The 27,232-nt window shown below is 42.1% G+C and overlaps 1 protein-coding gene across 4 annotated transcripts in view; it reads left to right on the forward strand.

Annotated features, from left to right (window-relative positions):
• The window catches only part of SHANK1 (SH3 and multiple ankyrin repeat domains 1), a 278,275-nt gene that overhangs the window by 91,560 nt on the left and 159,483 nt on the right, over positions 1 to 27,232 (forward strand). For all 4 annotated transcript variants that reach the window (XM_075605770.1, XM_075605769.1, XM_075605773.1 and 1 more), the window contains exons 2-3: positions 7,920 to 8,228; positions 24,644 to 24,847. In XM_075605770.1, coding sequence (XP_075461885.1) covers positions 7,959 to 8,228; positions 24,644 to 24,847 — 474 coding nt within the window. In that variant the 5' untranslated portion in view covers positions 7,920 to 7,958. The remainder of the gene's footprint in view (positions 1 to 7,919; positions 8,229 to 24,643; positions 24,848 to 27,232) is intronic.

A 27,232-nucleotide genomic window follows, 5' to 3' on the forward strand; every position in this document is an offset into this window, starting at 1 on the left:
CAGACTTTTGCAAAACTTTGTCCTTCTGTGGTTAATTTTAGTTGTAATGGGTAGCTGGGAAACTGGAGCAGCCGTCCCAACGCTGCACGGCTTTTCTGGGACGAATTGTGCTTGAACTAAACGAAGATTGTCAGGGCTTGGGGTGTCTGCTAAACTGGGACAAGGATAAACTTCAGAGATGACCCGGCATTTCTGAAGATGATTCCACAACATAAATACAGATCCTGCTTTGTGTGCAATTAACTCCTCTGTCTGCATAGCTATGCCCCTGCTCGTCTCCTGCACTCTACCCACAACTGTCTCCTTTCCACCCCTTCACCTCTACTGCTCTCTCTCACTTTAAACCCTTTTACCTCACCTGTAAACACTTCTCTCCCCACCTTCAAGACAAACTTGACAAACCCACCTCTTAAATGAAGCGTTTCAATAGCCTGAACTCCTGGCTATAGTTCCACAGTCACTCCTGCAATTATTCCCACACCTGCTGTCTCTGTAAGTCTCCTAACATACCACTTAGATTGTAAGCTCTCCGGGCAGGGATTTCCTTTCCTATTGTCTGAGTTTGTTGCGCTTATTGTATTATGATTCACTGTACTATATTGTCTTTGTAAAACGCGGAGTACACTTTAGCGCTATATAAATAAAGATATACATACATACAGTTAGGTCCAGAAATAATTGGACAGTGCCACAATTTTCATAATTTTGGCTTTGTACGCCACCACAATGGATTTTAAATGAAACAACTGAGATGCAATAGAAGTGCAGACTTTCAGCTTTAATTCAAGGGGTTAAATAAAAATATCGTATGAAACGTTTAGGAATTGCAACCATTTTCATACACAGTCCCCTTATTTCAGGGGCTCAAATTTAATTGCACAAATTAACACAATCATAAATAAAATGTTCATTTTTAATACTTTGTCGAGAACCCTTTGCAGGCAATGACTGCTTGAAGTCTGGAACGCATGGACATCACCAAACGCTGGGTTTCCTCCTTTGTGATGCTTTGCCAGGCCTTTACTGCAGCTGCCTTCAGTTGTTGTTTGTTCGTGGTTCTTTCTGCCTTAAGTTTTGTCTTCAGCAAGTGAAATGCATGCTCGATCAGGTTGAGATCAGGTGATTGACTCGGCCATTGCAGAATATTGCACTTCTTTGCCTTAAAAAACTCCTGGGTTGCTTTCGCTGTATGTTTTGGGTCATTGTCCATCTGTAAAGTGAAGCGCCGTCCAATCAACTTCGCTGAATTTGGCTGAATCTGAGCAGACAATATATCCCTATACACTTCAGAATTCATCCGGCTGCTTCTTTCTTCTGTCACATCATCAATAAACACTATTGACCCAGTGCCATTGTAAGCCATGCATGCCCATGCCATCACACTGCCTCCACCGTGTTTTACAGATGATGTGGTATGCTTCGGATCATGAGCCGTTCCAAGCCTTCTCCATACTTTTTTCTTCCCATCATTCTGGTACAGGTTGATCTTAGTTTCATCTGTTCAAAGAATGCTGTTCCAAAACTGGGCTGGCTTTTTTAGATATTGTTTGTCAAAGTCTAATCTGGCCTTTCTAATCTTGAGGTTTATGAATGGTTTGCACCTTGTGGTGAACCCTCTTTATTTGCTCTCATGAAGTCTTCTCTTTATGGTAGACTTTGATAATGATATGCCTGCCTCCTTGAGAGTGTTCTTCACTTGACTGGATGTTGTGAAGGGGGTTTTCTTTACCATGGAAAGGATCCTATGATCATCCACCACTGTTGTCTTCTGTGGACATCCAAGCCTTTTTGTGTTGCAGAGCTCACCAGTGTGTTCTTTTTTTCTCAGAATGTACCAAACTGTTGATTTGGCCACTTCTAATGTTCCTGCTATCTCTCTGATGGATTTTCTTTTTTTTTGCAGCCTAAGGATGCCCTGTTTCACTTGCATTGAGAGCTCCTTTGACCGTATGTTGTGGGTTCACAGCAACAGCTTCCAAATGCGAATGCCACACCTGGAATCAACTCCAGACCTTTTACCTGCTTAATTGATGATGAAATAACGGAGGAATAGCCCACACCTGTCCATGAAACAGCTTTTGAGTCAATTGTCCAATTACTTTTGGTCCCTTGAAAAAGAGGGGGCTACATATTAAAGAGATGTAATTCCTAAACCCTTTCCCCAATTTGGATGTGAATACCCTCAAATGAAAGCTGAAAGACTGCACTTTAAGCCCATATTCATTATTTAACTGTAACTTGAATTTAGTTTGGTACACAGCCGAAATAACAAAACTTGTATCAGTGTCCAATTATTTCCGGACCTAACTGTATATACATACATAGTTGTGGATTTAACATGGACTTTAGCTTTGGTCCACTTCTGTTGAAGGCTCCATTCAGCTCACTAAAAGGGATAGGCATTCCAATATTGTGTTTGTACAAAACAAAAGATGCAACAAGATACAGGGGATATGAAAACAATATGTATATGAGAAAGGAAAACCTGAAATATTGATGATATCATTGTAGTCTCTGAATTTGAAAGTTTTATTCCCTTCCCATTCATTGCTTCCCACGCTTGTCTACAGTTTTGTGTAGCAGTAAAGTACACTGAATCTGAATAAACAAAAAGTAGTATACTATATTTCAAGACTCTGTTGCTATTATTACATTATGTGCAATTTTTGATGACTTTTATTGTATAAATATGAAGCTTCTAATTTGTTGGGGGAGATTTTGCAACTTTTAAGATTTATTCTTCATTGTTTGTGTATTTAGCTTTTATGTCTGTAAATTATCCCCTAAGTTTTATCTCCCTTTTAAGTGTCATACAACATCCTACGTCTCATTTTAGTTGCCCAGAACAGCGTTACAAATAAATAAATAAATATATAATTTGGGAGATCTTTATAAAAATAAAGATTTGAGGATATATGCTTGGGGCACAATGGGTAGTCATTCTGACTGAGCCACTGATTGAGCCCCCTATGCTGAAGCAGGGATATCCTGAAAACCTGATTGGTGGCTCTTGAGGACTGGAGTTAGCCACCCCTGATTTTATATCCTTCCTGGTGGGTTCTATAAATGCTAGCAATCTTCCTGATGCATCCAAGGTTACCAAGATTACAATGTTGCAAGACCACCAGATCATCAACCTTGTAGGAACTACAGTAGCCTGAAAAAAGGTGTAACCCCTCACATCCAAAAGAGCTAACAATCCTACCTACACTGACAAGAAACAATGGGCCCTTAGGTTTACAATGTGCAAACAGCCTCTTCTGCAAGATCTCTTATCACACACTTACCCCTAGAGTGGTCTTCCAGTGATTAAGACTCTGTGATAGCTCTGCTTATTGTGCTCGATAGGCGCAATTCTTGAGAGGAATGTGCAAGGTTTTTCATTCACAGTGTCGGACTGGGGCTTTTAAAGACTTTGGGGCCTATGCAGAGAGCAGCGCTATTTCAAAACTCGCCATTTTTTGGAGAAATTCGCGCAGAAAACAGCAGAAAATGGCGAGTTACGAAAAACGCGCCAATTTTTTTTTTCTATTTCTAAAACTCGCCTCGCGGCTGGCGAGAACCTCCATCTCGCCAGTTTTAAAAATATCCTAATGCAGAGAGGCGCGAACGGCATCTAGAGGCTGTTCGCGCCAATAAAATGGCGCGATTGTCTCCTTTTTGTCTCGCCAGGAAAAGTTGGCAAGAAGCTGACGCTCGCGGCCATAGGAAAGGAAAAAAAAAGGCGCGAAATTTTTTTAACACAGTTCTGCAGCGCGCATCTCGCCAATTTAAACTCGCCACACGCATTCATGTTAAACATAGCAGAATTCGCACATTTCTGCATATGGAGAATAAAACTCTCCAAAAAAGCTACTTTTTATTAAACTCGCCAATTTTAAAATTCGCTGCTCTCTGCATAGGCCCCTTTGATTGTTGGATGGTGGGTTAGGCTGCAGCCTCTGTGGGAGGTGAGGGAGGTCGGTAGAACAAGATACCAGCTGACCGTGGCAGAAGAGGCCTCGACCCCGGAAGTCAGACCTTGACCTCAGGAATCTCCTGTTGTGGGTCCACCAGGGATCTCCTGCTTTGATAGTGGAACTATTTTTATCAGACTTTAATAAATGGCATTGCTTTATTGTACCCGAGGAACATTACTTATTTTCGTAGTCTATGATTGGCTATTTGTTTAGTGCAGAAATAGGAAGTATTTCTCAGGATGTGAGAGTGATTGTGCATGTTTTTAATGCTATTTTTCAGATCACATGAGGATGTTTACACATAAGTATGCGTGTATATTTAGCACAGAGCATAAAAACACCTAACCGTGACAGATGCATTACATGGAACATTTCAACCAAACCTCTCTTGAATTTATTTACGACATGACTGACAGAATAATTATAAGCAATATCCTCAGACCTCGGACTAGTAAGGACAGTAGGAACTCGAGAGACGAAAAATCAGTGACCTTCCATCCAGCGCTTTATTACATACCTGCCAACTAACTTCAATTTATCAATATGATGATGTTCATTGACCTTCTGATTTAAAATGTCCAGTATTGTAAAGTGCCAAAATTTATCATATTTTCCCTTATTTTCATACAATGTTTCGTAACATACTCATAACATAATAAGATCACAAACCAATGACTTAAAGAACGCCAGCTACCGCTTGCTCCTAAACACAACTAACCAACGTGACGTGTGCATCAAATGACACCCCACTTTCAGTAGGATGGGTCGGAGGGACAACTACCTTGGCTTACACAGGGTAAGAGGGAGTTCCTCTCCAGGGCTACATCCTATTCCAGTGATTTTCAACCGAGGTTCCTAGGAACTCTTTGGTTCCCCAGACATCCCTGAAGGGTCCCCTGACATTTTTAGGTAATTTGAAAATTGTACCAAATACAGATGAATTTGCAATGCATCTGATCAGAGATGCGCTATTAGAGAGGGTTGGGGTTCCTTACAATGCATCTGATCTCAGATGTGCTATTAGAGAGGGTTGGGGTTCCTTAAGATGCATCTGGTCTCAGACGCGCTATTAGAGAGGGTTGGGGTTTCTTACAATGCATCTGATCTCAGACATGCTATTAGAGAGGGTTGGGGTTACGCAGAATTTCACATTGGGTTCCTTAACCAAAAAAAGGCTGTAAACCACAGTGCTAGCCCCAAACCCCTGCTGTAACAGGCCTAAACCCTAAAAGAAAAAACTCTCACCACCCTGGTGGGCAGGGAGAGGAGCGCTACATCATGTGCACCCCTCGCTGAGGAGGACTCATGACTTATTGGTACAAGTGCCCCATAGGTGATTACGTCTCCTATTCAATATGCCATGTAGCCATTTCCTTGTACTGGAGAAGAGATCAGCTTTATTCAAGTGAATGGGACTAAAGCTTTCTCCAGCACAGCTTCACAGTGTATTGAATAATGGCCTATAGGCTCAGATTTACAAAGCGATGCTATTCAATAAGACACCTTCTTGCGCGTTCAGTTGCATGGGCTTTATGGAATAGCACAGTTTAGTCAAGATGGGCCTAAGTCGTTTTCAGGTCGTGTCCGCATGAACTAAATGATTCAACTGCTTAGAGACACACAAGGCTGCAAAACTGTGATGTCTATCAGCTAGACGTTTAAAAGCCTCTGCTGCTTGTGAGTGATTAAGTCCGCCATCCTTTACTGTCTGCTTTAAATGGAAAAAAAAGAAAAAGGTTTCTAGTCTGGTTTGATAAATGTCAAACAAGTTTGTTATATGCTTAGAATATTATGGAGTATAATAACATGGCACACTAAAAAGAAACATATCATTAAAGAAGCAGTCCCTCCTACCCCCCTAATTTTTATTTATGGGGAACCTCTTGGTTCCCCTGAGCCAAACGCTGCTATTTTCAGCTCTGGGAACCCCTTGCTTCTCAAGATGCGTATCAGTCAAGTTACCAGATTTACATCTTCCTCCAGTGGAAACAAAATGGCTGGCAAATCATGGGCCAATAGGAAGCCACAATATCATCAGTTGTGGCTTCCTAATGGCCAGCGATTTACACCCCCTTTAAAAATCAGGAAGAAGTTAGGTAGGGTCGATTTCTCCTTTAACATGTGAGTAGTAAGCACTGTAAGTAAGGGGCGCGTAAACTTTCTGCCCTGCGCCCCCCTGCTGGCTCAGCCCCATTGCTTGCGCCCCCCTTAACTAGGAAACAGCATGAAATGACGCAGTGGGGTCATGTGACATCACATGACCCCGTGGTGTCATTTGACGCCACATTGTAATGGCGACGCGTCGTCCAGAAGCCAAGCTAAGTCAGTTACAGAGACCTTGTGCGCTCCCCGGCATTTAATTTAAATGCTCTGAGGAAGAGTGCGGGACTTCTGTAATCACCTTGCCACCCCACAAAAACCTTAGCACCCCCAGTTTGCGCACCCCTGCTGTAAGTTATTCCCCTTGCCCGTTTACTTTTTAAAGAATTCTTCATCATACAGTGCTACACCTCTGTCTATTTTCAACTATTCAGTTTTTCCCGTTTCACGAAATTTTCAATTGTGTGTCCCATTCCTAAGAAAAATAGGCCCAACTCCTAAATGAACATGGCTTTTAAGCCCAATTGGACTTATCTCAGAGGCTTCTGGATAAGACCGTTTCTTGGAGAAGTCACTTGGAGATCTGCATATAGAATAGCTCTGTGCTGCCTGGTGGGGTGGCCGAAGTTACAATAAACGGCAGAGGTTGCCATGTGAACACACTACTGCTGGCTTTGGGCCTATTAAATAAAAAATATGCAAGTAAAATTTAAAAAAAGCTACAAAATATAAATCAGGGTGATTATTTGCTTTAGCGTAGAGCTCACTTTTTTGGAGGGTGTGCATAGGGTTGCCAGGTGGCTTCTCCAAAAATACTGGACTAAATGGTGAAAGGTGAGTCAGGTCACTGTGTCCAGAGAGGAAAATACCAGACACATACATGTCCAGTATTACAGTACCTTTCATATTTTACTGGACAGAATATCCAAGTACAGGACAGTCCAGTTCAATACCGGACACCTGGCAACCCTAGGTGTGCACCTTACATGCTTCCCACTGCTCCATACAACCTCTGTATTACACTTTACTACTAACCAATCACAGTGGAGTCAAATATAGTTACGTTATGTACCTTGGAACACCGATATTACGCAGACAGCTGTTTAAGTACACCCTATTTTTGTTTGCAATTAAATCATATTCAGTCTCACCAGGAAAAAAAGATAGTGTTGTTTTTACAATTCTTCTCAGCTCTTCTAATGTACAAATGCATAGAGTGATTTTTGGCTTGCTTATCAAAAGGATATCTTTTAGTAAATATGCAAAGCTACAGTATTTGATCCTGTTTTCTGTCTCACACTCTCTCTCTTTCTTGGAAACCATGTTCATTTTTGTCATTTTCATTCTCGTCCTGCGAGTTCTGATCATGTTTTTTTGTTGCTTGCTCCGCTTGTTTCGCTTACTGCCCCCATGTTGAGCTTTTCTGCAACACTAATAGTCCCTTTTCTCTTATGAGCAGTTTGTTTTATGATTTTATGCTCTACATTCCCACTACAAATGTTCCTAACTTGACAATAGTGTCATCCTTATGCAGTGTTTAGTTTTGTTCTGCGTCTATACTGTAGACTGCTTCGATTGTAGTCTTTCGTTCCCTTTATGGTCCATATTATATATATATATATATATATACACTCCATGCTGGAGTAGAGCTTAGTTACATTCTAATGTGTGGGACTAAAATGTTCTCCAGTAAAGGAAAGCAGCTTCACAGATTATTCTATAGGGGCCTTTGGTACTCTCCATTCATACAATGTATCTTTTTTTTATATTTGAAAGTACTACTAATGCTACATACTAATACTACTACTAATAATAATAATAAAATACTGCTATCTTTCTGTCTCTTTCTATGGAATGTAGCTGGCCCTGTAATGCTGCTGTGGTTCTGCCTTCCTGACAATGCCCCAGAGTCCTGTGTCAAGCGAGGAGGAGAGGAGGAGCATCTCCGAATACCCTGGGGAAGAATCGGACTCCGACAGCTCCAGAGAGGACACCGTCCCTGGAGGGAAAAACAATCCCACTCCTGCCACCAGCAATATTGGCCCTAACCCACTTTCGTCTTCCTCGGTAGCTGCACGAAGGATAAAGGAGAGGTCGATGTCCGTTCCTGACGACACCAATTTTAGCATGATGGTCTTCCGCATTGGAATTCCTGACCTTCATCAAACAGTAAGGAAACACTGCACCCCCTTAACTTTCAGCTGTTATTATCTACTTGCACATCACCAGTTTCTCATGTATCCTCCTCCCTCATCTTGCCCCAACAGTTCATTGTCTTAACCTCAGCTTCAAGAGCCTGGCAAGTCAACCACATAAACAAACATGACTTTATATACCAAATACAAGAACAAACAATTATACCACACAATTACTAACATTGGATGCCCTCAAGGATTTATCTGTAAAGTTGCATTCCTAAGCACTGCTGCTTGGCTCTGAGGTTATTGCAAACCCAGCTATATTACGTTGTAATCTAAGCAATATTATCCTAATCAATCAAATTCACCTCACTGTTGTAACAAAGGAGAGACATGAATCACAGCCCATGAACCTTTAAAATGGGGAGGTTTGCAGCCTGCATCTAGTGTTTGAGTACAAGTGCTACGATGCTTGTATTACTTTTGAAACTGTACTGTATTACTTTTGAGGTGCTGAAGGAGTGGCTCAGTGAGTAAAGACACTGAGTTTGAAACAAGGGAGCCTGGTTCAGTTCCCGGAGTCAGCTACTTGTGACCTTGGGCAAGTCACTTTATTTCTCTGTGACTCAGGCACCAAAACATAGATTGTAAGCTCTATGGGGCAGGGACGGTGTCTGTAAAATTCCTATGTGCTGCATACTGCGCGCTATGCTGTAATTGTGAAGTGCTTTGAGTCCCATTGGAAGAAAGGCGCTATATGAAATAAAGTTATTATTATTACCAGTGGAAACTAGCTAAGGGAAGACTGCTCATGTGGGGTGTCCAACATTGTCATGCCTTCAGTCTCCACTCTCTTCCTCTTTCTCATTTTCTCTGCTATTGTGAGGTCTCTGGGGTGGTCATTACCGGCAAGTTATGATTAATGTCTACCTCAGCACAAACAAAATCAAATAAACAGTTTTTTTCCCCTGGCCTCCCTCCCTCTCTCTCAGTCATCCTCTCATTAAAGCCTGCACTTTACTGCACATGGAGGACTTTAGGGAGTCTTCAGGAAACACTTTTGAAATGACGTGGGAACACGTTTGGTGTTTCATTTCTGCTGCAGAGAAGACAGGAGTTGAAAGATTTGTTTAATCGGCATTTTCAGCTGATCTTTAAATCTGTGTTTGCTCTACATAGGAGCGTGGATCCTGCAGTAGAACAGGATCACTGAAAATATAAATTCCTAACATGCTTCTTGCATACATCCTGCTATGCACAACTCAGCACCTCACCTTTATGCTGCGTCCAGGGTGATTGCGCGCTCGCGAGCTGCGCGATCAAAACAATGTAACTGCATTGTAGTGTCCATAGTGGGCGAGCGTGCGTACATGCGCGCACGTGACCGTGGGTAGGCGCGGTGCGTGCAGAGACAACATTTCTTGTCTTTGTCGCGCTATGCCCTGGTCACGTGTGCGGTTCAGCCAATAAGGGCAAACTGCTCACGTGACATCACGAGCACGCCCTCACCATGCCCCCCATCGCGCAACCCTGCAGGACAAGAAATGCCCGAGCAACATGAGTGCCTGACGTCACGGCGCTCGAGCATGAGTGAGCGCGCAATCACCCTGGATGCGGCCTAAAGCTGCTGTATTAGCTAATAAGTACACAATCCAATTTTTACAAATCTTTTCCTAGGGGGAAACAAAATGGCCGCCAAATCGAAAAAAAAACCAGGAGGTCACCAGAGCTGAAAATTGCAGTACAGCTCCAAGGACCCTCCAGATCCCATGCTGTAAAAATGGGTGTTAGAGAGGTGGGGTTGCTGTCTGAAATCAACTACGTCTGATTTAATAGTAACCGAACCACTGTGTTTAACGCTGCGGCCATAGTGCGCACGCGACAAGAGCACAAGAAGGCGCTTGCGCTTGTTGCCTCAGCGTTCTGTGTACTCCGTTCACGCGTGCGACGGAGAGGCGTGGCCGTCACATCACCAGGCTGGTTCACCTTCATAGGCTCAAACGGCTCATGTGATGTGTCCGTTGCGCAAAAAATCCACATTTTTTGTCTCCTCCAAATCCTGCTGCACGCATAGCGCGCAGCATGGCCGGACTGGTACACTTCCATGAATTTGTTCGTGCTGCGCGAGCCAAAGGGATCACAGCCACTGTAAAAAAGTCAACGTTTAATGCATTTGCTGCCAATGCAAATTGATGCAAGAGATAATTCTTGCACTATGTTATGGAGCAAACTACTGCATCTTTATAGATGCCCCCTTCTTCTTTTGAAGTGGGTTGCATACAGATAATGCAGTTGAACAGAGGTGAATGGAATAAGAGCTAGATGTCCCTATTTAATATGCTGAGGCTGCTTCTCTGTGATGGCAGACATTTTTGGAGATAAACTGTCCTCCAGCACAGGGAGACGGATCTATTGATTAGGGGCATAAGAGTAATAAATGCATGGCTTCGCAGAAAGTTTGGGCTCTGAGCAGCACTCCATATACTAGTTAAACGAACAGAGTAGAGTAAGCAGTAAAAGAAAAAGAAAATCATAAAAAAAATGTAATAACCATGTAGGTACTCGGAGAAGCGGAAGTCCCCAAAGTCAGGGAAGAAATAAGGATATCCCTCCAGCACACAAATGGAACAATAGGAGAACGTTGCAGGTGAATAAATCACAGTTTTTACAAAAATGCCTAAAAAACAAGAAAGAAGAACCTCATGTACAGAGATCATAAATCTACAACCTTACAGCATGACGCATACAGACATCCGAATGTCCATATAATATGGTAGTTAGAGGCAGGGATGGAAATGACGTCACTGGAAGTGGTCATGTGTCGCGACAAATATACACACATCAAAGTTTGTATATGGATCCCACTGAGATGGCAGGCAGATTTACCATGTATGTATAATAACACAAAATAATGTCAAATAGGCATGCCTGTTTATGCACAGGTGCCAGACCGTAGCTAGTTATGACACAAATATTTTCACTAGAGGGAGCTGGGACAGGGGGTGCTTTAGACGTGTGGGATAGCATCGCTAATTGAAGGCATCAGTCACCACCTCAACGGAAACACCCCAGGTCTTTTTATGTCACTGTACACCATGATGTTATCTTTTAATTCAGAACACTTTGCTTTTGTAATACAAGCCTATGTTTGTCCCCCCAACCCTTTGTGGTCGATGTAGCCCTTCAAATCACTTGGAAACGCAACTGGCTGTCATTATAGCCTGCCTCAACAAAGTCATGGACCACAAGAGCCTCTGAATCCTGCCTGCTTATAGCTGTCTTTTGTTGGCGAATGTGATTGTTAACATGAAAAGTTCAGTCCGCGCTCTGGCTCTTTAAACTTGGAGAGTAATGAAAAGTTCAGTCCGCGCTCTGGCTCTTTAAACTTGGAGAGTAATGAAAAGTTCAGTCCGCGCTCTGGCTCTTTAAACTTGGAGTTAGTAATGAAAAGTTCAGTCCGCGCTCTGGCTCTTTAAACTTGGAGTAGTAATGAAAAGTTCAGTCCGCGCTCTGGCTCTTTAAACTTGGTGATTGTTAACATGTTGTGTAGTCCCTCCAACGTTTCCCATGCCACAAGGACATTCTATAAAGTAAACAATGTATTTGGACAGACAAGTGTAGTGTCCCTTGATACTGTAGGAAAGCTTTTCCTTAATTGAGGGTGAGTGAAATTGTGACCTTATTGTAAATGATACAATTTCCCGCAAATTTGCCCAATTTGCCCAATTTGCGGGTGCCTATAAAGGATGCTGGGCTTGGTGTAGAGCTTTCAGTCAGCTCTCTATATGTTATTTTATTATTTATTTGTAAGATATTTCACCAAGAAAAGATACATTGAACGTTACCTCTCTTTTTCAAGTATGTCCTGGCTAGTCTGTCCATGGGATTTCTTCCCCTCTTGTATGAGCACATGGGTGTTGCTGACAGACTCTCAGTGAGGCTGGGGTCACTTACAGTGCCAGGGTTTAGAGACAATGTGATTGATTTGAATGCTCATAGTATTTTATATAGTAATGAAAGGAATGGAGTATTCCTTCTGTCTTTTAGAGGTATTTTCGTGCAACAATTGAGAGTTGTCAGAAGTCAAAGCTCCGTCATGTTGTGTTTATAAGAGTTGCCTAGGGTATCCCAGTCTTTCACATTTCTGGGTCATGTCATTAAGTCTGACAGAAGTTCTATCTGGTGTACTATTGATGCATCAATGTGGAGGAACTAACTATAGGGTAATTCCTGACTAGTGTCAGATGGATGAAAACTAGTGTAGAGGAGTATATTGTTTGTCAGTAGGTTTTAAAATAAATATCTAAAATGAGACAACCTACCTGAAGTTAGCAGCCACTTTGGAGTATATTGTATATATATATATATATGCCCCTCAACCATATGTGAGAAAGAAGCGGATTGTCTCGTGTGCCTAATTAATCTTCTCTGTGGCTGTCATATGATCATTCAAATCAATATCATTGTCTCTCCCTCCATTCCCTCTTTCTCACTTCATCCCTCTTTATCAATGCCCCAAACAACCTACATTCCTCCTAAACGAAGTAAGGCCTCGCCCACCATCCCGCCCAAACGGCCTCCCTCCCATTCTCACTCCCCCTCCTGGCCAACCAAGCTCGGTGCTGCATGAGAGGGTTGCTTGGGCCGCGTGTTTGACAGCCCTGGTCTAGAGCAACATCAACAATCTATTTAAATCAAACAAAAAAAAGTTACATAGTTTCATAGGAGATGATGTTGAAAAAAAGAGATGTACATTGATTGTATTGTATTGTATGTCTTTATTTATATAGCGCTATTAATGTACATAGCGCTTCACAGTAGTAATACATGTGGTAATCAAATAAATAACAGATAATACAAATAACAGATCATGGGAATAAGTGCTTTAGACATAAAAGTAGCATTAAGGAAGAGGAGTCCCTGCTCCGAGGAGCTTACAGTCTAATTGGTAGGTAGGGAGGAGGTACAGAGACAGTAGGAGGGAGTTCTGGTAAGTGCGTCTGCAGGGGGCCAAGCTTTATGTGTCATGTGTCCATGATTATCCACAGTGCTATTCATATGCTTCTTTAAGCAAGTGTGTCTTAAGTTGGGTCTTAAAGGTGTATAGAGAGGGTGCTAGTCGGGTACTGAGAGGAAGGGCATTCCAGAGGTGTGGGGCAGTCAGTGAAAAAGGTTTAAGGCGGGAGAGGGTTTTAGATACAAAGGGGGTAGAAAGAAGACATCCTTGAGAAGAACGCAAGAGTCTGGATGGTGCATAACGAGAAATTAGGGCTGAGATGTAAGGAGGGGCAGAAGAGTGTAAAGCTTTAAAAGTGAGGAGAAGAATGGAGTGTGAGATGCGGGATTTGATCGGAAGCCAGGAGAGGGATTTCATGAGGGGAGATGCTGAGACAGATCCAGGAAAGAGTAGCGTGACTGGCAGCAGCGTTTAGGATAGATTGTAGGGGAGACAGGTGAGAGGCAGGAAGGCCGGACAGCAGGAGGTTACAGTAATCAAGACGGGAGAGAATGAGGGCCTGAGTCAGAGTTTTAGCAGTCGAGCAACAGAGGAAAGGGCGTATCTTTGTTATATTGCGGAGGAAAAAGCGACAGGTTTTAAAAATGTTTTGAATGTGAGGGGCGAATGTGAGAGAGGAGTCGAGTGTGATCCCTAGGCAGCGTGCTTGGGCTACTGGGTGAATGATCGTAGTTCCAACAGTAATGTGGAAGGAGGTTGTAGGGCCAGGTTTGGGAGGAAGTATGAGGAGCTCTGTTTTAGCCATGTTAAGTATATTTGTGTGTCATCAGCATAGAGGTGATAATTTAACCCAAGAGATGTTATTAGGTACCTAGAGAGAGTGTGTACAGAGAAAAAAGAAGAGGTCCCAGGACAGAGCCCTGGGGTACCCCCACAGAGAGATCAATAGAGGAGGAGGAGGTGTTAGCAAAAGAGTCACTGAAAGTATGATGGGAGAGGTAGGATGAAATCCAGGATAGAGCTTTGTTCCGAATACCAAGAGTATGGAGAATGTGAAGGAGAAGAGGGTGGTCCACGGTGTCAAATGCTGCAGAGAGGTCGAGTAATATGAGCAGAGTGTAATGACGTCTGTCTTTGGCAGCATGGAGGTCATCAGTTATTTTAGTGAGGGTCTAGGAGAGAATAGGTGTTGAGAAAATGGAGCATGCGAGAGAATACAAGAGTTCAAGGAGTTTAGAGGCAAAAGGCAGGAGGGAGACAGGTCGATAGTTAGAAAGACAGGTAGGGTCAAGCTTGCTGTTTTTGAGTAATGGTATGACAGTTGCATGTTTGAAGGAGGATGGAAAGGTTCCAGAGCAGAGGGAGGAGTTAAAAATGTGTGTGAGCGTAGGGATTATAGTAGGAGCAAGAGGTTTTATGAGATGGGAGGAAATGGGGTCAAGAGGGCAAGTGGTAGAGGGAGAAGAGGTGATCAACAGCGACACAGCCTGTTTCCTGAGACAGTGGAAAAAGAGTCAAGGAAGGCAGGAAGAGAGTTAGGAAGAGGTGTAGGATGGGAGGAAGAAACAGAGGGGATGTTCTGACGTATGGATTCCACCTTTTAATTAAAATAGTCAGCAAAGTCCTGAGCGGAGATGGAGGAAGGAGAGGCAGCTGAGGGTGGTTTGAGTAGAGTATCAAAGACAGAGAACAGTCGGTGTGGGTTAGACTTGTGCATGTTGATTAGTGAAGAAAAGTAGGCTTGTTTAGATTGCGAGAGGGCAGAGTTGAAAAAGGATAGCATAAATTTGTAGTGAAGGAAGTCTGCGAGAGTATGAGATTTCCTCCAGAGGCGTTCAGAGGAACGAGTGGAGGAACGCAGCATGCGCGTGTGGGAATTTAGCCAGGGTCTAGGGTTAGAAAGGCGAGTGCGGCAGAGAGAAAGCGGGGCATGTAGATCAAGAGAGGAGGACAAGGCAGAGTTGTAGTTCCTGACCAGGTTTTCAGGGTCTGTAGCAGAGCTGAGAGAGGAGAGGGAGGAGTGTAAATGTGTGATGAGAAAAAGTTTATGAACCACCTAGGAGTTTCACATATTTCAAATCTAAAATGTTACTAGATCTTAATATAAGTCCTAATAATACATAAAAATAACCTGATCAAACAAATGATATAAAAACACGATACTTCGATAATGAAACATTCAATATGCATGTGTGACAAAGTATGTGAATTAGATTTAGTACCCCCTTGAACAGCAATAACTTCAACTAAGCGTTTCCTGGAACTGCTGGTCAGTCTCTCGCATCGGTTTTAAGGAATCTTTGCCCCTTCCTCCATAGAGAACTGCTTCAACTCAGTGGCATTTGAGAACTTCCTTGCATGGACAGCTCACTTTAGGTCCTGCCACAACATTTTGATGGGGTTTAGGTGTGGACTTTGACTAGGCCATTATCAGTGTCGGGTTTCTGGAATCCCAGTGTCAAATAATGCCACGGACGTTACTAACGTGACATTGCACGTCGGTGCATTGCTATGGAAACGTGACGTCATGACGTAATTTGACGTAGCAAAGTCACGTTACAATGTTGGGGACGTCGCAGCGTCATTTGATGCTGGGATTCCAAAGGAACAGGAGGTCGGTAGAAAGGAGGCGGCCGACACATGTAAGTGCCTTCCCATTAGGTCCGATTGGCCCGAGAGCGCGGCAAAAGCAATAGGGGGTGGAAATTTTTGCTGCCCCCAAATTCTGCCTCCCTAGGCCCGGCCTAATGGACATAATGTTAAATCTGCCACTGGCCATTCTAAAATGTGGTATTTCTTCTCCAGCCATTGTTTTGTAGATCTGCTTTTATGTTTAGGATTATTGTCTTGCTGCATGACCCACTTTCGCTTCAGGTTCAGCTCACAGACGGATGGCCTGACAGTGTCCTCTAGAATTCATGGTTGTATCAATGATGGCAAGCCGTCCAGGTCCTGAGGCAGCAAAGCAGCCCTAACCCATCACACTCCCACCACCATGCTTGATGATTAGAATGAGGTTCTTCTGTTCAAAAGTAGTGTTTGGGTTTCGCCAAACATAACGTTTCTCATTGAAGCCAAAACTTTCTACATTTGACTCATCTGTCCAGAGAACCTTGTTCCAGAAGTGTTGTTGATCATCTATGTGCTCTTTAGCGAACTTCAGATGGCAGCGATGTTGTTTTTAGAGAGCAGTGGTTTCCTCCTGTTTATCCTTCCATGAACACCTTTCTTGTTGAGTCTTTTTCTGATAGTTGAGTCATGAAAACTCACATTAGCCAAGGCGAGAGTGTCCTGCAGATCCTTAGATGTTACTCAGGGGTTCTTTGTTGGAGAGGTTTTGGTAGGACGATCGCTCCTGGGTAGAGTGACTGTGTTCTAGAACTTTCTCCATTTGTCTGACAGTGGATTGGTGGAGCCCCAAATCATTAGAAATGGTTTTGTAACCCTTTCTATGCTGATCAGCATCAATAACTGCTTTTGTGAGGTCCTCAAATATTTATTTTGATCATGGCATTCCACACACCTGTATGGTGAAGACCAAACTCACAAAGTTTCTGATCTTTATATAAGTTAGGGCCACCCAAACTCACACTTGAAGTTCTACCTAATTATTTAAGCACCTGATTCTAATTATCCCCTTTAATTTAGCTGATAAAACCAGAGTTTCACTTACTTTTTCACATACCCTGACTCTTAATTACTTATTGTTTGTCTAATTCATACATCATTTTGTTTCAAAAGACATGGAATTGGTTAATATAAACCCTATTGTATATTTAAGAAAGACTGGTTGTGATTCAAGAAAATTATCATGGAAAAACTATAGAATTTCCGTAATTATCATTGCGGTTCACAAACTTTTTGTCACCACTCTATGTTAAATTTAATCAGCTGAAATACTTATCCTATATTTATAGATAAAATGCAAAGAAGGGCTGGAGAGCAAAAAATCTTGAAATAAATATATATTTATTGACACAAGTCCATAACACGATGAATGGAGTGAAACTCTAATCCGTTTTGCGCCTCCCTCTGCGCTTGGTCAAAGAATAGAAATATATTTATAGAAATATTCCCTCCCCCCCCCCAATCTTAAGGGTCATTTGTACTGTTCTTGGGATGAAAAGTTCCTTGTATTGACCTTAAATTGATTTGGAAATAGTAATGATATCCACTCTTAGGCCGCGCTTATAGTAACGGCGACACGACCAATGAAGTCACCCGTCGCCGTCACCACTAGCGAAAGCTATAATTTGATTTGAAGCGATATCGCTGGCGACAAGGCCAGCGACGTCACCAAAGGGGGCGGGCCGCTGTCTCTGATTGGTTTAGAGACAATCACGTGGCGACTGTCTCTAAAAAAATCAAATAGACCCGGCTTCAAAATTTTTGGATCCGACGTCGCTTCATCGCTCCGTTGCGCTTACGACGGAGTCAATGTATTTGTTTCAGAGCGACATCGCGACGCTGTCGCCAAGCTCTATAAGCGCAGCCTAAGGGCCACATGCAGTAAAGGTTCATAAAAAATATCGCAAGCCCATTTAAATCGCCATTTTTTGGAGCGTTGCTATCACGGTATTCAGAACGCCTTCATTACCTGTCATAGCAACATTCCCAAAGCGAGCACGTTGCTGCCAGCGATAGGATTGAGCCCATTACTGTACTGTATGTGTTTGGTGGTGGGGGTTGACCTGTGGACCCCATTGTGGCCCACGGTGACCCGCGGGGACCACCTGGAGACCCACGGCGCCTAGCGCGGACCACCCAGAGACCCCCAGAGCCTGTGGGCACCCCCCTCTGGTGCACCGTGGGGCCTGCGGACACCCGTCGGGACTACCGGGGACTACCGTAGGCCTGGGGTATTAACCCTGTATGTTACAAAATAAATAATGGTTTTACATTATGGGGGGCACGGGGGGGGGGGTGAATTGATGTTTATTAAATATTGCTATGTTTATTGTGGCCTAGGAGGTGGGTTTGGGGGCTGTTGTGTCTGTATTGTTTTAATTGTTGGTAGCGGGGTGGGTGAAGGGGATATTAGCCCCAAGGATGGGTGTTTAGGCCTTGCGGGTGGGTAGCAGGAGGGTTAACCCTTCCATACCTTAACGGTATTAACCGCTAGGGTAGTGAAGGGGTTAAGTCCACCCGCAACCCCCCCGCAAGGCCTAAACATCCACTAGGGGCCAAATACCCCCTTCACCACCCACGCTACCCACAATAAGCCTGGCGCGGGTGGTTAACCCCTTCATTGCTTTAGCGGTTAGCCGCTAAGGTAATGAAGTGGGCTGTAAATGCATTTTTCCAGCATCTGATCCATGCCGGGTGTTTTCAGTGCGGGTATTAATGGGTATCAGCTCCGGATTCCCCGGCATCAATAAGAAGCAGGACAAAGGCAACATTTTTTCTAAGTCCCGTATCGCCGCTCATCGACGCTTCTCCCCACCAATCTGCCAACTTTTTCTGGCGTTTGGATTTGGGGAGAAAATCGCCATTTTAGGGCCGCGATAGGCGACAATCGCTGACTCGTGGCTACTAGAATCGCGAGTGTTTATGAACATACAGAAAAGCGTCGATAAGTGATTTATCGCTGCTCAGTCGGCGATTTGATTTTGTTCAAAAGTTTTTTCGCCGATACAGGCCGTTATCGCCCACTTATCAAGGCTTACTGAATCTGAGTAGGCATTTTGGTCGATAAGTGGTCGATAAGTGCCTTATCGACACTTACTGCATAGACCCCTTAGACTCTTCTAATATAAAAAATCCTAATTTCGTAGCTTTTCCTCATAAATCAGAACTTCCCTCCCCTTTATTTATTTGGTGGCTCTTGTTTTTTTTATGGAAAGTTGTCCATAACCGTACTCCATATTCAAGATGTAGTCTTACTAAGGATTGATACAGTGGCAAAATTAGCTGTCTTCCTTTCAATGTATACTATTTTATGCATGATAATAGCCTAATAGACTATGCAGCTACAGTCTGACATTGAGCACTATTGCTAAGCCTGCTGTCTGCAAGCACTCCTAAATCCTTCTCTATCAAGGATTGACCTAATTTTCTATGTAGCCTGCTTATTCTTGCTTCTTCCATAAACGTTCATTTATCTATATTAAACCTCACCTGCCAAAGCTTCCAGTTTATCCAAGTCTTTCTATAGAGAAATTACATCATGCTGTGATTTTACTACCTTACAAATAAAACAAAACGAATCATTCAATTTCTAAGCATTTGGGATCTAAATCACAACTAGCAATATATATAACCATAGAAACTTCCAACAATATCTTCCGATCAAATAACTGGTTATTTTTGAAAATGATAAAAGTTTTAGATCACATGTGTCAAATATATAACAACAGCTCAAAAGGACACCAGGTTAAAAGAAAACGGTAAAAAAAAAAAAATACAAATATTTTGATGTAGCGATTTAACGGAGTTCTCAATACTCTAGTAATGCTCTGATAAGCAACTGCTTTATATCAAACCTAAATCAGACAATTACCCAGGGCTCTTCCCCATGTGCAGACCAGTATTAATAATTAACCTTTTTAAAATGGAGCATTTTTCAACTACCTCACTTATTTTTTTTATTTTCCAGTTATCATGCTTTACAAAGAAGACTTTGTATTCTATTCTATTATGTAACATTGACCACATGTGCAATGTTTTACATTATAGATGGAAACTTGAATGAGATACATTCTTGGAATACCACAGCCAAGCAAATAGTAACCTTTCCAATTCAAAGCTTTCACCGTTACTCTCAGAATGACTTTTCCCCACCTTAAACTCTACTGTTCTAATTTAGCCCCATGTTAAATATTGTAACCTATGCCTATTATTTGCGCTACTAACATAACACTTCACAGTCTGTAATTAGCTCTGTCCCTCAGTATATTATTAAATACACAACGTGTGTATATAATGTATGTGTATATATATATACAAGGGTATGTAGCACACCAAAACAGTGCAAATAAATGCCAAAAATGCGATACTTGCGCACAATGCCGGAGCTCCTGGTTCAAGGATGGCCTATCTGCAGCAATCCAAGTATACAGCAACAGGAAAGATGATCCAGGGCTCCACGGGTTTTTAGCAAAATAATTTCTTCATAATACAAACACATGTATACACATATACAGTTTTTATACAGTATACTGTATTTTATAACACATGTATATATAGAGTTGTAGCAGGTTTTATTACCCCCATTAACATGGAATAACGCACGATAACACAGTAAATATTACATGCGGTAAGGAGATAACTCACGTGTTACCATTGTTTTCAATAGTGCTTACGGTAAGTTTTGCGGTAATAATGTGGCAGTGTTAATAAATCACAAGGCTTAAACAGAAGTAATAATGCCTGTGTGGTTCCGAAATGTTGGACTCTGTTTCGTCGAATATACCTTTGTGTTGATCACTTACCTGGATGTGCTGTGTCTTCTTCTCTGGTGAAGTATTATTGTATCTTCATCTCCTATGACGCGTTAGTATATGGTTTAGTTTAATAAGGCAGTCTTTTGTCTTTATATATAAAACACAAAATCAGTGGACTAGAATTGGAAATACAGTAGCAGCATGTCGTGCTGACCGTGAAAGAAAGCGCTGTAAACTGCAGATGAGCGTTATCTCAAATTCATTTTAATGGGTTCTGGGGACCTCCAACAAAGTTACTGGGAACCACCTAGCAATCTATAGACCAGTGTTTGAAACAATTTATTGTAAATGCTGCTGTGAACATAATGCATCACTCTTACCCTCTTCTTCCTCAACAATCTACAATTCTCTGCTTCTACTCATCTTTGATCCCTTATCATTCCTTCTGCTCAAGACTTAGGTCTCCTTTCTGTGCCTCTAGTACTGTCTGACACATCAAGCATGTTATTTACTGCACCTAATCTCTGAAACATTCTTCCCTGCAGTTGTCAGGCAATTTTTCTGCTCCACTTAAAGTCTCACCTAGAAACTTACTGCATTAATGAAGCATAGCTTGAAAAATATGCAGTCATAACCACTACCCTCTCTTAACTCACTTACCCTCAATTGCCAAATCCAATACACTTACATTAATCCTAATGCTGTCTAAGAAAATCTTCCAACAAACCAGCAGGGATTTTTTTTCTTCCATTGATTACTTGATTACTTGCTGGTGCTTTTAACTCTACGTTGAATACATTTCCATGACTAATGTCTGTATCTAAATTATTGAAAGTGCTTGTGTAAATGTTTGGCCCTTTAAAAATAAAAATATAAAACAATTCAGTTGCATGGACTGTCATGCAGGCCAGCAGCTCATTGCATTGGAATATGTTGCTGGCCCTTCTGGCAGAGAATGGTTTAAAACTGTACATAATACCGCGCTCCTCCCTAAAGAAGTTTGCTGCAGGTAAAAAGATAGGCCTTACATATAGAAAAACAAAAAGAACGATTCCTGCGCTCCTACCAATTAGGCTAAGATAAAAAATATTCTCATGAAAAAGGGTATTTGGTTAAACCCTTTGGCCAAAGCATTTGTAAGCCTGCATGCCACATCAAGGCAACCCGTTTAATGCAGGTACCTACACTATACCATATATATATGTAATAATTGTCCCATGGACTAGTGAAAAAAGTGTTAAAGCCCTGAAGGGGTTAAATAAAGCATAATCTTATGTGAGTAGTGCAATTAAAATCTGGCTAATGCCAGTATCATACTTACCTTTGCTATAAAGGTAATCAGGGTGCACAAATTCCCTGGTGTGGATATAATACAACTTACACATATACATCTCTCTGTCAGCCTTACACATTCACCCACCATTCAATGGAGGTGATGTCCAGACTGACACTGGGGTGAGAATATTATTTTATCTTAGCCTAATTGGTAGGAGCGCAGGAATCGTTCTTTTTGTTTTTCTATAGAGAATGGTTTAAGGCAGGGTGCTCATGTTATCCCTGCTTCAGCACAGGTGGCTCAGTCAGATTGAGCCACCTGTGCTGAGCAGGAATATCCTGAGCACCTGACCTGTTGGTGGCCCTTGAGAGCAGGTGTTGCCCACCCCTGGTTTAAGGGCAGGGGAAAAATAAGGTAGACACACCCACTATAAGTAAAGATTTAAGGAACTCCTCTTAAACCATTTAATTGGCAGCAGAATCCAGCAAAGGAATATGAGGTCACATTTCATGATTGATGATTCCATACAAGCCTTATAGAGGGGCTAGCAATAAATCTCTGTCTAATACACCATAGGACCTGTTAATAACAGAAGCACAGGTGGTACCAGCTGGTTGAGACATGCATACACATTTGTAACTGATGCATATCCTTTGTTAATAATTGATTAGCACAGTAGTTTAAAATTAGATTTCACGTGTCCATGATTAAACAAGATTAAGGTAAGCTTTGGTTATGTCCAAGAAAATTCTTACTGATATCACTGCATGTAGCATCAATATGCTTCCATTACTGAGACCTTCATGGCTCTTTTTAAACTAACAGTGAAAATCTTTGGTGTTCTTCGGATCACCATGGAAACTGTTACCAGGGAGTACAAGCTGTCCTCTCCTTGGAAACGGCGATGGAGAAATCTATATGTAGGATGCCTGTGCTGTTTCTTGAACACTAGAATGAACAATACTTCTCCTGAATGTGGAGCAATGTTAGACGTTCATAGGTTACTTAGAACCACAGTGTATCCACCATACTCTTTATCTGAGAGGGAATGAAGAATGAGGGCATGTCAGAAAAAAAATCACATTAGCCATATACTAAGTCTCCATGTGTCATATAAATACCGTATTTCCTCGATTCTAAGACGCCATCGATTGTAAGACGCACCATCGATTTGGCCCTTACAATCGAGGAAAATTACTTTTTCACTTACGATGTTTCAGGAAAGGTCCCATGTCAGCGGAGGATGAAGCGGCGGTGGCGGCGGCAGTAGAGGTCCCACGTCTGCAGATTGTTGAAGATGGACAGTGGGCAGGTGTGCGGTGGGAGAACAGGGCCCAAGTCTGCAGGTGAATGAAGATAAGAAGACAGCGGGCATGCGGTGGCGGTGGCGGTAGCGACAGGAGATCATAATAGCAGGAGAGCTGTGAAGGATCAGAGCGGCATAGGGGAACAGATGGGAAGGAGCAAACTGTGACACTAGAAGTTGACCGGTGTCTGACTTCCGGTTAGTGCGCTCATCCCCAGCCGTTCCCCTATGAAGCTCTGCTCCTGCTCAGCTCTCCTGCTATTATGATCTCCTGCCACCACCTCCACCGCACGCCTGCTGTCTTCTTATCTTCATTCACCTGCAGACTTGGGAACTGTCCTGCCGCCGCACTCCCGCCCTCTGTCCATCTTCAACCATCTGCAGACGTGGGACCTCTCCTGCCACCGCTGCCCGCTTCATCCTCCGCTGACATGAGACCTCTCCTGAAACATGGTAAGTGAAAAGAGGGGGTTAGTACCTTGGACACTTTTTATTTTGTATTTTTTTAATACATCGATTCTAAGATGCACCCCGATTTCAGACATGTGAAAATCGGAAAAAAGGTGCGTCTTAGAATCAAGGAAATAGGGTAGGTAAAACTATTGTTATAATGAGTCCAATACATGTAAAATAATATGTTTTTGGATTTAGTTCTGAAAATATTTTTTATGCTTTTTTTCAGTGAACTAATTGACACACACACACACACACACACACACACACACACACACACACACACACACACACACACACACACACACACACACACACACACACACACACACACACACACACACACACACACACACACACACACCATTTTGGTAACATTGGGTTTTTAGGTTTTATTTATGCTAGTATGGAACCTTCAAAAGTATCACTCCCTTACTTCACTGCACTGTACTGTTTTCCAGCGGAGGTGCATGATTGGCTAATTGAGTTCTAATTCTTGAGTGGCAGAAATTGCTTAGGAAAGCCGTTTGTGATTGGCTAGTTGCGGTGGCCAGACTTGTGATGCATTTCGGCAAGAGCTTGCTATGTCTGTTTGTTTTTCACTACCATTAGATGCAGTGCAAAGCTTTTTAATATTTTGTGTGTGTCTATATATATATATATATATATATATATATATATATATATATATATAGTATATATATTTATAATGTGATGCACCTGTCCAGTTACTGAAAAGTGTGATCTTCAAGTAAGACAGCAACTTCTAAAATGTACCATATAGGTCTACTTTACAAAGTACCAAGTAAACAAACATATGAAATGGTTACGTTACTTTACTTGGCACTTTGTAAAGTAGATTATATGGCAAATTTTAGAAGTTGCTGTCTTACTTGAAGATCACACTTTTCAGAAACTGAACAGGTGCATCAAACAACAAAATATAGTTTTGTAAAATTATGCATAAGTGGATAGGAAAACAAAATTGTTACCTTCCTCAACGCTGTTCATATGTCCTAAAACATTTATTTTATATCCATGCGTGCTCACACCATCCTTGTGTGTCTTGCAGAAATGCCTCCGATTCAACCCAGATGCCACCATCTGGGTAGCAAAGCAGCAGATACTGTGCACCCTGAATGAGAGCCTGAAAGATGTCCTTAACTATGGTCTCTTCCAACCAGCGACCAATGGAAGAGATGCCAAGTTTCTGGATGAAGAACGTCTCCTACGGGAATACCCACAGTCCTTTGAAAAAGGTGTCCCCTATTTGGAGGTACAGTATGTTATTACATATACAATGTCTATACACTCCTAAATTTTTTACTACATCTTTATACATGATACAGCATTTTATTTGTCTTCAAAATTTGTTTGTTTTTTAAATTAAAATATTGTTTTGATTTCATAAGATAACTCCTTCACCCCTACACATTTCCTTGCATTTCTCCTTTGCATTCGATCCAAAATTCTGCTGCTAGAATAATTTCACTTTCTCCCAACACAGTCTCTGCTCATCTCTCCTTAAATCCCTCTCCTGGCTTCCCATCACATTTTGGATCACCTACAAAGTTCTCTTCCTTACCTTTAAGACCCTCCACTCCTACATATCAGCTTTGATCTCTCGCTATACCTCTGCTCGTCTCCTGCGCTCCTCTCATAACTGTCCCCTCTCCACCCCTTTCACCTCTACTGCTCTGTCTCACCTTAAACACTTTCCCTTGCTGGTCCTTGCCTGTGGAACTCCCTCACACTCGGTATACACAGAGCACCCTCTCTCCCCACCTTTCAGACAAACCTTAAAACTCACCTCAAATGAAGCATTTCAATATCCTGGACTCATGGCTACTATCTCACACCCAAGTCACTACCAACCACCCTGGCCAAGCACTGCCATCTACTGCACTTATTCCCTCACCTACTGTCTCTGTAAGTCTCCCAACATACTACTGAGATTGTATGCTCCCCGGGCAGGGATTTCCTTTCCTATTGTCTTACTTTGTTGCACTTATTGTATTATAATTCCATGCACTGCTTTTTGTCTCTTTTGTAAAGTGCTGAGTACACTGTGGGCGTTATATAAATACAAAAAAAAAAATAATAATATATATACTGTATATATAATTTGTTTTATTCTTTATAATTTTTCTAATTCTGCTTGTATCAAACTTATGTTGTCCTTTCGTGAAGCAGAGTCTGATCAGAGCTATCACACTAACTCGCACAGAATAAGGCCCTTATTCTGCATTTTGTCATCCTTAATAATGTAACTATGTCTTCTCAGGTATAATCCCTTTAGTACATCCTGACCTATAGGGAAGTTGCATAAGATAAGACCTTATTGTCCATTATTCCATTGGCTGATTTCTTCACATACTTCAATTAAGAAATACAGGTTGCCATTTCAGCATAGGAAGCTACTTTATTAATTACTAGATGGTCAAAGCCCGGCTTCGCACGGTTTGCAATAATAAACATTACTAATAATAAATTGTGTCTCTCCCCCCCCTCATCTCTCCCTCCCTCTACCCCTATTTTCTCTCTCCCCCTCATCTCTCTTCATCCGATCACTGACCTCGAATACATTATGAGGACTCTAATTATTTCCGCCTCTCTCTCCTTCTCCAGAATTCTTGCTTTCTCCTCCCATGTCAACTGACTTCTTCTCTTTCTTTCTTTGTCTGCTTTCTGTCTAAACTTTATATCTATCTGACTTTCCTTATCTGCCACCAGGCTATGTGTATTATGAGGTCATGTGCCAGATACATTACATAGCCTACCAGGTACAAAACCCACTGCCCGACCTGCTTGCCAGATACATTTTAATCACCCATAGAATTAATCAGTTTAAATGAGAATAAAGGTGCACACCCCTAGGGTCCCCTTAGTATTCCTGCACAGTTTCAGGTGTCTAGGTTTCATTGTCGTGGAGCTATGGCTCTGACAGACAGACTCTCTCTTTTCTTATTATAGATGTAATCCTCCTTACCCGGCTCTAAAGGAGGTTACATCAGATTAGTTCTGTACAATGGCAGTGCTCAGGCCTTTGCAGGGTGCTGGGTAGGTGCAGGCTGGGCGTGAATGAAAGCCTAGGAAAAAGATGGGCACCAGAAACTTTTATCAAACAAAAAGGTGCTTTATTGTCAGCCAACTAAAACACATCACAGGTATCGACATACATTGTACTTTGGCAGAAACTCATGGCAAACAATACTTTTGGGACTTCACCCCCTGATAATTCCCATTCCTATTCAGGGGAAGTGTATACAGTAGCTTAGTGGCCCATCGGAAAGGATGGATTAGAAAAAGCTTGCCAATCAGTACACCCACTATAAAGGCAGGTTCAAAGTGAGCAACTTTACATTTCCAGGACAGTTTGATTCTGTGTTAATCAATAGTTAATAGTGTTCTATGGGATATATGGTGGGGTTACTTATAATTATTGTTTTTTTTTATAGGCATACAGATACTGCTAAAAAAAACAGAGCTTGCCCAAACTGTCCAGGAAATTTGGAATTTGTTCACAAGAATGGCAAATGCTTCCACTGCAGCCAGGGATTCTGGGAAATTACATGCAAATGAGCACACAATGGCACCTTTTGCTTCTAATCCATTTTAATTTGTAGCCGTATAAACGTATGACTGCCGCATTACACAGCGT

This window comes from Ascaphus truei, chromosome 6, assembly GCF_040206685.1.
Source record: "Ascaphus truei isolate aAscTru1 chromosome 6, aAscTru1.hap1, whole genome shotgun sequence".
Classification (NCBI taxonomy): Eukaryota; Metazoa; Chordata; class Amphibia; order Anura; family Ascaphidae; genus Ascaphus; species Ascaphus truei.